General features: G+C 46.7%; 1 protein-coding gene across 1 annotated transcript; it reads left to right on the plus strand.

Moving 5' to 3' along the window:
* Positions 1-9,937: 9,937 nt before the first annotated feature.
* EV420DRAFT_1484955 (uncharacterized protein) lies at positions 9,938-10,561 on the plus strand (the record flags this gene model as incomplete). Its single annotated transcript, XM_060470141.1, has 1 exon — positions 9,938-10,561. The coding sequence occupies one exon, from the start codon at positions 9,938-9,940 to the stop codon at positions 10,559-10,561; it is 624 nt and encodes a 207-aa protein (XP_060324749.1).
* Between the last annotated feature and the right edge of the window lie 1,194 nt (positions 10,562-11,755).

Genomic DNA, 11,755 nt, shown 5'->3' on the forward strand with positions numbered 1-11,755 from the left:
TGACCTGCCAAATGAGTGGGTCATCCCCAATGGACAACCCAACCCTTGGGGAAACGTAAAGCCAATGTTGATAGAGGTCCCTGACAAATTCTATGGGAAGGCCAGCGACTTGGATCGCTTCTTCAGTCACTGCGAATACTACTTTGAGGTCTTTGCCCAATACTTCACACTTAACAAAGCATATGGGTATGGCCCGAGTCGAGTAGTCTTTGCAGGCCACTGACTTGGTGGAGAAGTGAGGACCTGGTGGGTCCATCAGCAATGATACTACAAGGACCCACACAGTGGAAGACATCGCCTTCCCTCTTGGGAAACCTTCCAGGAAAACATCCAAACACGTTTCCGAGAGGTAGCAGAGGTCCAAATTAAACAGCTGCAATGGAAGAAGCTGCAACAAACGCAGTTTAAAACAGCCATCGAATTCTTTGAAAGATTTGAACAGCTAGCCGTGGAAGCGGAACACTTCGACAATGACGTGGAAATGGAGGAGGTTGTCACCCTCGCAATCCAGCCCAGGGTCAAGGAGATCATTATGGGCAGAGACAATATGCAGCCTACCACCTACTGGGAGTGGAGGCGCAGGGTCCTACAAATGGACAAGAACTACCAAGTTCATCTCGCACAAGGCAGGAAGTATCCCAGTGGGACTGCTGGCTCCAAGCCTGGAGCAGCAGGGGGCTCTTCGAGTGGCTCGAAGGGCAGAAGGGACGCCACTGGATTCACCTATGGTGGTGAAGGTGAACCCATGGACATTGATCGTCTCAAAAGAGAAAAGTGATGTTTCCGGTGCGGACACACCAGACACCAGGGGTGGGACAATAAGTGCCCGCCTGACAAGTCGAAGTGGCTAAAATTCCTGAAGAAAAAGCCATCGACTTTTGCAACCCATCTCCAAGCCGTTCTAGCAGAAATAGAGGAAGAAGACCTCACTAGCTCAACAGAGATTGAGGAGATAAAAGAGATGCCGGTGTAGGACTCTGCAATTCTACTTCGTCGGCTGGGGTTTATCATGGTGCGCCTTATGACACGAATGTTCATACTTATGCTGTATCTGTAGATACTTGTAACAATACATCACATTCATCTCGCACTATGAAGGAATCGCAAAACAAGAATGGTGTATCAGAGGATTACCACCGCCTGTCAGGCAATGAACCCCAAGGGTCAGGCATGAAAGAGTCGGACCCGACTAGCAGCTCAAGGCCATACCAGTGTGGGACGGATCTCGATCAGTCAATCGAGGATCCAGAAGCAACTCTCGATCGTTCGATCAAGAACCTGGAATGAGTTCTCGATCAACGGATCAAGAGTCCAGGCATGACCAGGAACGAAGCCCAGGATCGACGGAGCTCCTCGCACCTGTCCCCTCCGCCCAACGCTTGCATAAAAGCAGGAGGGGGACCCTCGAGTTTGCCCATCAATAGCGTACACGGGATTTCCGCTGCTTTAACTAGCAATGAACCCCACCAGTCAAGTCCTAGTACTGGCGGTACCTGCTGTGTCCAAGCCTCTGCAAATACCCCTTTGGGGTGCATGTACAATGCAGAGGAGTATACCAGTTCGACAGGCGACCAAGGGTGGAACCTTGGGGGTGTGACATCGTTGTTCCCTGCGGGTGATGTCCACCATATGGGAGGTCAAAACGAGGACTACATAGTCCAACTCCCAGGAAAGTCGCATATAGCGGCAGTGGATCCAGACGATGGTGAACTGGCATCTCCCCTGTGCATCAAGGTTCCTCGACGACAGACCACTTCAGTGATGGTGAGGCCAGGGAATCCAGGTGAGCCTAGGGATGAAGCCGAGGGCTGGTGGAGCCCAGCAGACCTGATGGCAGACTGTTGTAAAGCCTCTGGAGATAACCCAGCACCACACGTGGAACCAAGTAGAAAGGATAACCGAGGAGCAGCCACCTCTACCCTAGAGGACACCGGCCGAAAAAGCTCAATCGCCCACAAGGATCAAGCAGGCTGCACAGGGGAGAGAGACTCCCCATTTCAGGTACGTCTCCCCTTTAAAGATAACACTAACGGTGGAGACAGTCCTAGTTATTCAAAGAGTTTATGGAACTCTTCAAAATCCAGTGAAGTCCTGACCAACCCGAGTGGGTGTCTGCACTGAGGCGAAAGGGAACTGACCGGTCGCATGGTCATAGGAGCAGGGCCTTTGTGGCCTATGGACTGCAACGACGAGAGGAAGACCCCGGTGCCACTGGTATCGGTGGAGTACTCTCAAGACTCCCAATGGCTGAAGCCCTTCAGAGCCGCCTGGACTCGGCGAGCTATGTGACTCGCCAAGACCCCAGGAGAGAAGATATCACTTCTCAAACAGTGGGTCCACCCCCGACGACAGACGGAGGTGGATGAGCCACTGGTTACCGACTTGGAGCACCAAGTCGGAGAGTCCTATCTGGACAAGTACCAAAAGCTGGAACATATGGACCAGCTTACCAAACCACCTCAATATGTCTGAGGAGCAAAGGGGCAAAACATCACAATCACCCTACAACTGGAAACTTTTGATACTATGGCCCATCACTCCGTGAAGGCCCTGATCAACAGTGGCTGTACCAGAAGCACTATCAACTGACAGTGGACCCATGATCATGGTATTACCATGCATAAAGCAGCTCACCCCACTCCGGTCTACAATGCAGATGGTACTCACAACAAAGGCGGCGACATTACCGAATTCGCTGAAGTCTGACTCAAAATCGGAGACCACAGTGAATGTATCGAATTAGCAGTCATTGACCTAGGAACCACACCTATCTTCCTAGGACATGACTGGTTACAAAGGCACAACCCACTTATTGACTGGAACATGGGCTCGGTAACTTTGGCATGCTGTGATTGCTGCAAAATACTGTTCCATCTCCCAGACGAAGATCCAGAACAGCAGTGGGGAACCAAAGTCGAGGAAGGGGATACCATCCTCATCATAGACTTCAAAGAAGCCTTTCACATACGAGCAGTGGGGCATAAAGCCAATGACTTAGCAGCCAAGGCCAACGAGGGAAAGAAAGTAAAGTCATTCGAAGAAATCATCCCTGAACATTACCGAGACTTCATCGATGTTTTCACCAAGGAAAACTTCGATGAACTTCCCCCTCGCAAGCCTTGGGACCATGCCATTGAACTTATCCCCAATGCCAATGCCAGTCTAGACTGCAAGATATACCCCTTGAACCCAAAGGAGCAGGAGGAATTGGACAAATTCCTTGATGAAAACCTGGCTACCAGCTGAATTCAACCCTCGAAATCCCCAATGGCATCTCCCTTTTTCTTTGTCAAGAAAAAGGATGGAAAGTTGCGGCCTGTACAAGACTACCGCAAGCTTAATGAAATAACCATCAAAAACCGCTATCCTTTACCACTTATCTCTGACCTTATGGACAAGCTGAAGGATGCGAGGTATTTCACTAAGCTAGACATCTGTTGGGGATATAATAACGTTCGAATCAAGAAAGGGGACGAATTCAAAGCTGCATTCCGCACTAACTGAGGACTCTATGAGCCCATGGTTATGTTCTTTGGATTAACCAATTCACCGGCCACGTTCCAGTGGATGATGAATGATATCTTTAAAGATCTCATAGCTCAAGAAAAGGTCACCATTTATTTGGATGACATCCTCATCTTCACCAAGGACAAGGCAGAACACCAAAGAATCGTGCAGGAAGTCCTGAGGATTCTGCGCAAGAACAAGTTGTTCTTGAAAGCAGAAAAGTGCGAGTTTGAGGTACTCAAGACAGAGTACCTCGGGGTCATTATCAGTGAAGGATCCGTTAAAATGGATCCAGTAAAAATCGCTGGTATCATGGATTGGCCAGCACCCTCCAAGAAACAGGAACTACAATCCTTCCTAGGATTCACCAATTTCTACTGGCGATTTATCTGGCACTATAGCGCAATCGTCAAACCAATGATGAAACTCACAGGGAAGAACCCTTGGACATGGGGGAAGGAACAGCAAGAAGTGTTTGAGGAACTCAAATGTCAATTCGCAATGGGAGTCATTTTGGCGATGCCAAACAACTACAACAAGTTTCGCTTGGAGGCGGACTCCAGCGAAGGGGCGATCAGGGCCGTCCTGTCACAGGAACAGGAAGGCAAATGGTGCCCAATTGCATTCCTATCAAAATCCCTTTCCGCGACGGAACAGAATTATGAGATTTATGACAAGGAATTACTAGCAATAATGATTGCCTTGGAAGAATGGCGACATTATCTTATGGGTGCCCATCAAGATTTCGAAATCTGGACAGATCACTCAAACCTGCAATACTTCCGCAAACCCCAGAAACTCAACCGTAGACAAGCACGATGGGTTACTGAACTAGCGGAATACCATTTCACGCTCAACCACAAGCCAGGAGCGTCCAATAGGAAGGCCAACCTTCTAAGTCGGTGGGCCAACCACGATCAGGGCAAGAAGGACAATGACGATATTGTCCTCTTGAAGCCAGAATTCTTCTGCGCCTTAATAATGCCAACAGAGGAAGAAATTCATGGCAAGATTCGAAGAGCGACAAGCGATCACCAACGGTGGGACCGAGGGATCGCTTCCAGCCTCAACCATGAGAAGGGGGTCATTGAGAAAGACCACCTTCTATTCTATGATGGATGTATCTATGTTCCCCATGACCATGCCCTATGGGGAGAGCTCATCTCCCATTATCATGACCACGTCTCCGCAGGACACCCAGGTATTGAGAAGACCAAGGAATTGGTCTTACGAAACTATTGGTGGCCCAAAATGCGAAGAGACATGGAAACTTACGTCCGAGGATGCGAGGTGTGTCAAAGGACGAAAACGGATATGCAGCAGAAAGCAGCTCCGCTACATCCCAACGCTGTACCATCGTGACCTTGGGAACATATCTCAGTCGACATGATTACTGGATTTCCAGAATCCAAGGGCTACGATGCGGTGCTAGTCATCGTAGACCGATTCTCGAAATACATCATGCTTATTCCATGCACGAAGGAACTCTCGTCAAGCGGATGGGCCAAAATCCTATGTGATGAGATCATTTGTCGATTTGGGGTGACCTCCTCTAAAGTCATCTCTGACCGGTGTTGCGACTGCAGCCTATTTATGCATGTAATTTTGCAATCTAACATGTTTTACATGCATACTGAGATATAGTGAGCAAGCAGACCAAAACTACACATCGACACTAAGGCTACGCGGTGCAATGATATGGAATATAACTTATGGCATAAGAAGCAATGGGATTCTAAACAGGACTTAGTCACAGCACTGTACCTGATGAGCATGCATGATGAGAAGGCCAAACCCTATACCCAATGCCTTAGGCTTTAACTTACAAGCACGCTCACGGGAGCTAGATAAAACCTTGAAGATTGCAGTGACACTGAGAATACTTAGCGCACTCGCTAACTGTGATGCGTCGTACCTGAAAATCCGGGGAAATCCTTAAGCGAGATGACAGATATCACCAGCACGAACTTGGGCAATGGGCTTCGGCCGAAGTCTGCAAGCCCATGTTCCATTGTTCTGAGTCCCATTGTTAGAAGCCTCACTTGTTGCTGTGTCTATGAGAAGCCTCTGTGAATCCAAGAAAGAAGTCTTGAATGACATATGCCAGGACTGATAGTTCTGGGCACCTAGACCTGTCAGTTGCTAGAGAACAAGCCCACGGGTGTCGGGAGAGCACCTCTTGGCACGCATTTAGCGAGCTCACTATAGAAATGAGACTAAAACTGGGAAGTCTGACTCGGATGCTCAGTAAGGCGGTGGTGGCAATGTGCTATGCATGTAGGAGTCTGGGTACTGCGCGATGTTTGTAATTCTAATTCCCCTGTAGTATAAGTAGGCTGGTTACAGTAGGTAGAGGCCAAGTTTCGAGCCCCCCGAGTTCCTGTGCACGTGTTGAAGGTGGTACTGTAACAAAGGATCAGTTTGTGACTTCGAGCTGTGCATAGAATTAGCGAGCTCACTCAGAGAAATATGAGATACCCTTTTGATAAGACTTTTGAGAACTTAGTCAGAGTGAATATGAATCAGTGAAGCTGTTTCTGTTCTGTTAAGTGTGATAAGTCTGTTCGGAGAATGTGTTGAAGTGGAAATCTGAGATCTGTTCTGTTCTGTTCTGTTCTGTTCTGTTCTGTTCCATGTCAGTTCTGTTTGAAGTTCCGTTTCTGAATCTGTTTCTGAGCGCTTTTGAAGTGTTCTTGAGTCGAGATAACCTGCTGGAGTTAGTTAGAGAACCCCTACATACAGTTGTGTAGCGAGTGGGCTAAGTCAGTGCTTGCCTGTGGTGTTCTTTTAGCGAGCTCGCTAAAGTTTCAGCATGTATTGCCTCTGTTTCTGTTGGGATCAGTGTCCCTTGTGTATTATAACTCAAATCTGCCTTGAAGGTTGTGTTGCGCCAGTGAACAACCTTCCTGTAAAAAGTTCCTAGACTTAGGGATTCATTAGAGAAAGCTTAGCTTTGCTAAGAGTGCTGAGAATAAGATAAACCCTTCAAGATATAGAAGTATAGTTGGATCACATTAGAAATAATCGCTCCCCCTAGAACTTACGAGGGTGATTGTAGTTGTGTAGTTGTGTGAGTGTGTGTGTGGGTTTTTGAGGTTCGCCTTTTAGCCCGCTCACTATTCCACAGGTGCCCACAGCCAGCCTCTTCACCGGGGGCCCCAATTCGTATCAAAATTCATCACTGAGCTATACGCAATGATGAATATTCAAGGAAATCCATCAACAGCCTATCACCCTCAGACGGATGGGCAAACAGAGCGGGTTAACCAAGAACTCGAAAAATACCTTCGAGTCTTCATTAACCACAAACAGGACGACTGGAGCGAATGGCTGCAGTGGGCAGCATTCGCTCAGAACAACCGCCAACACTCTGCAATGGGCTTTTCTCCCATCAAAATCATCTTCAGACGAGATGGGGAAATTCGCCCAACCATGGTGAGGCAGTCGGAAACACCATCGATAACTGACTTCGTTGAAAGCCTCCAGAGAGTATGCAAGCAAGCGGAAGACTCCCTGAATAAAGCCATCGAAGTTATGAGAAAGGCTTACGACAAACACACTCGCCCTGCACAAGAATACCAACCAGGAGATAAAGTCTGGTTGGACTCAACCAACCTTCACCTTCCCCGACCAGCAAAAAAGCTAGGTGACAAACGCGTCAGCCCCTTTGAAGTAGTTTCCAAAAAGGGGCCCTCCACATACGAACTAAAGCTGCTGCCAGGCTGGAAGATCCACAACAAATTCAATGAACAATACCTAACTCCGTACGTCCCCCCGGAGTTTTCCAACCAAGAAAAACCTCCGCCACCCAAGCCAGAACTCGTGGAAGGCGAGGAAGAATACGAAGTAGAGGAACTACTTCAGGACCGCGACCGCATCGTCGGTCGAGGGCACAGCTAGAGGACCATAATGGAATATTTGGTCAAATGGAAGGGATACCCAGTGGAGGAAGCTACCTGGGTCAAAGGAGCAATCTCGCCCATGCCAAAGAGCTCATCCAACAATACGAGAACAAGGAAGACCGCGTAGAGGATCACGATTTGCGACACTTGGGAAATGAAGGGGGATGTATAACCATATCATCTCCTGGCCCTTCAACCAAGAGCTCAACACTCTTTCCCATCAGGAATCATACCGATCCATTATCCTCTAACGAGCAGGGCTTTTATTCATCGGACACGGATGAAGACATCTTCGAAGACGAGCGTTCCAAGTCTCCTCTAACGACTCAGACCAACCCCAGCTTCCCTCAAGAAGAACGGGGCATGTCTGCTTGGGAACAAACCAAGGACTATGAATGGGATATGGAATCTACTAACTCCCTCGACTCAGGGAGCAAATACGTCTAAAGGACTGTCGGGGGGTATTATTACAGTTTTACCCCTATTTTCCTTATCTTATCTTATCTTATCCTTATCCATCGGAACCCCGGACCTGCCTATCTTATCTCTCGGACCCATGATATTCCACCAGCACACTCTTTACCCAGTTACCTGGTCGCCATCACCCCAGTTCACACTGCTGCCCCCAGATGACCAGTGACCCGCATGCACCATCACGCTTCTCTTGATGGCATCATGCTTCTTAGTAGTTGGACGAGAGTTGACCGCCAGTCAAGGGCGGCCTACAGGATGCAGCCTATTCAGACGGAGTCCCACGCAGATGCAGGTGATATGTGCTCTTTACTCTCATTCATTGGGAACATACTTCTTTTAGTGTCCTCCCTCCTCATTCATTGAAAGATGCACCTCTTGTTGCACATGCCCTTGTAGATACTATTCTTAGTACAAGTCTAACATGTATTTAAGCTAGCCTATGCTGTGGCCTCAGACCCCAGCTTCGGCTAAGGTTATATACTCCTAACTCTTACAAGCTCCCTGCTCTCGCTATAAGTGATGCCTAACTTCTCACAATCAACCAATGCCTCTCTAACACTGAATCACCGAATGCGAGTGACAGGATAGAGATCAGCCTTGGTTCAGATTAGAGTTAGTGCTTAACAGTTTATGGGTGCATAGTATGGAAGTCATCAATGTTGGCACGATAGATATTCTTCCAGGCCAGGTCATACTTCAAGTACCGGACCAGCAAGATGAATATTAGTCACAAGGGTACAAGTTTTGAGACGTACACATAAATGATTGTATACAATCAAACATTGCATACTGAAACACTTCCCACCTAAACAAGGGGTTACTGGACCATCAAGCTGGTACACCCAGTCGGTCGGTCGGTCGCCTTCGAGAGGCCTTCAAAAAAAATTCTATATCAATTTTTTTCTGCACTAATCAGCTCAAAAGTGCCATGAGGAAGCAATAATTGATGAAGAATAAAGATCTCACTGAGAATGTTGGCTGTGTGATTCTGTTAAGCATCTTCTCAGTGATAGAAATGATGAAGGAATAGTCCTGCCAGCTTGCTGATGAGGTGGATTTGGGGATTCTGGCAACATCTAGACGGGAGAGATTGGTTACTACCGGTAACTGCTTCTAACTGAGTGGCAGTGTGCTTACCAATACCACATGCTATGCCTTCATTAGGTATGTTATCCCCACAGCAGTCAGTTGGTCAGATCAACCAGGCCTTAAAACAAATATTGAGTGGATGTAATTATTTGACATCCTCGTAACCCCTTGCACCTAAAAGCCGCATGGTCTCATTGCTGATAGTGAAGTCCAAAGGTTCATTGCAGTGATCTCTCTTGTTAAGACATTATCAGGAGATCGTTCCTATCTTCATGCTGGTTTGATGTCTTTTCCCGATTTCAATAATACACTTTCTTCAAAAGACTGTTTCCCCCTGGCGATCCACATATAACATGCACCTCCTGTCCCATGCTGTCATCTTTCACTAGGAAATTCAGTTCTGTCACACTGTAAGAGATTCGTGCTGGCTCTTCGTGCCAGTACTCTTGTTCTCTCTCTCTTTCTCTCATATCTTATCATTCTTTCCTTATCTACCTTCTATAGCTCTTTTACTTTACTGCGGTGATCCTGCATCTATATTACTTATCCCACCTTTCCTTTTACCTTAGCCTTGTTCTCCTTTTAGTATTAGACCCTATCTTACTCATATATAAGACCCAAAATACTCCTACATACTCCTTAGAACTACTCGAATAGAGGTTCCTTTTACCTGGTCTTCCTCCGTTTGACTTCTCTTTGCTTCATCTACTCTCTTGTGTGCCGATAATGCCGACTCTCCATCACAGTACTGTCACATATTTTTGACCTACTAGAACCTTGATTTCAACAAAACTCGACTTCAAAAAACAAAAGCCTTACTGGCAAGGCCTCATCGATTGGAACCCTCTGGCTTGATCACCCAGATCTCCACATGACTTTGCCTCGCCAACCCAAAATTCCGACACCTCTTCTTCCCTCTACCTCTCTAAACTCGCTTCATTTTTTTTCTTCTCACTTGTGCATCTATGGCACCGTTTACCCATTTGAAAGGGGTTGCTCCATTTGCTCAGGGGCTCCCGATTCAGGGCAATAAAAAGGCAACTGCTATTTCCACTGAGTTGCCGTCTATTCATTCTAAAAATATTGCTGACCTTTTGGGGGATCTGGAAAGCCCCCTTACTAGCATTGCGAGCCTCTTGCCTGACATCAGCATGAGAAGCTCGGGCCCTGTCTCTGTAGATGAGAAGAGATTATCCTCATGGCCCATGAAGGAGGAGTCCCTTGCCTCTGAGGATTTCGACCTTTCTGGTCATTATGGCAGTCATGTTACTGCAAATGAGCCGACTTCCACGAGTTTTGCAACCACGTTTGATGTAGATCTTCTTGATTTGCAAGAAGATTCAGTTGTTCTCCATCCTAGCGATATTGAGGGATGGGAGACAGTAGGAAAGACAAAGGGTAGATGTACCCCTTCCCCAGACCCCAGTTCGAAGCCCACTGGGTTTAGCGCTAGCTCAAAGAATAGATTTGATGTTCTTTCAGATTCCGATTCGGATGAGAAAAAGGTTGCTATTGACAATACAGTTAAGTTTGTTCACGATGTGCATCAGAAACACTTCGAGAAGCAACTCCTCAATATTTGGAAATGAGTCTGGTTAGACCGAGAGGCTGCCGCAGAAGCAGCTCAACTTGAGGCTATGGCTCAAGCATTAGAAACAGGAAATAATTTGGTTTCTGATGATGACAATGGTCAAAAGACAGATGTACCTGTAACTAAGCCCTCATTGAATAAGGGAAAGGTCTGTGAATTCCATGATACAGGTATCCCTGGGATTAGCAATAAGGAGTTAGATCCTGAAAACCAACACCGTTGAAGAGGCTCTGTGCGTGCCAAGCTCGAAATGCGATAGCGTAGACACACTAAACACACCCACTCTCACACTCACACACACACAGAATCTCAGTAGTTCAGGGGAGATGTGCGATACAAGCACACAATAACAATAGACTTAAAAGATGTCTTGTGCTCTTCAAGATATAATAGCATGCTAGCTCAAAAGAATTCTCTAAGTCCAAATGCTTTTAGGACAGGAGGTGAGCGATATGTATCGCTCGGCCTCAAGGCAAAAGTAATATTTCACAAGCCCACAAATGTCCCACAAGAACGTACAACCCTCAATTGACGTTGTGTGCAACACACAGGTGGCCACAACCCATCAAACAAACTACACATGACTTAAAGCTTCGTGCTCTAAGCAGAAAACACTTTGGAAACCTTTTGTAGATCCACAGGGTTCAAACCTATGCGATCCAGAGACACAGAAACACAGAAACACATCCACAAGCCACAGGGTTTGAACCTATGCTACTTTGGAATAAACCAAAAACCCTCAAAGAGTATTGACAAGCCAAAGGGTTCGAACCTCTGCCACTTGCAACAACTCAGAATTCACAAACACATTCCGCAAACACAAATGCACATTCAAGTTATCACAATACAATATTTCTCCGAGTTGAGCACAATCAATTATTGTCCAGAATCAAGCTAAGCATTGCATGCGAGCAAGGCGTGCCTCACAACCTCTCAAGAGTTTCAAAATAATTCTAGATCCAATAATATTCTTTCGTTTGAAGCTACAAACACAATTCCTTTGGTTGCACACTAGGCTCTCTGCTTCGTGTCACAACTGCGGGGGTTCGAAAGCTTGCTACCTACTTCTAATTACCGTGCTTTTATCTACAGTTAATTATATAAATAGAAATATCAAAAATAGATATGCTCCACCCCAGAGCCATTTCCTCTCCATGACGTGTCAATTGCATGGTCACTAATTAATATCCTG

The sequence above is a fragment of the Desarmillaria tabescens genome, assembly GCF_030435595.1.
Source record: "Desarmillaria tabescens strain CCBAS 213 chromosome Unknown EV420scaffold_58, whole genome shotgun sequence".
Lineage (NCBI taxonomy): Eukaryota > Fungi > Basidiomycota > Agaricomycetes > Agaricales > Physalacriaceae > Desarmillaria > Desarmillaria tabescens.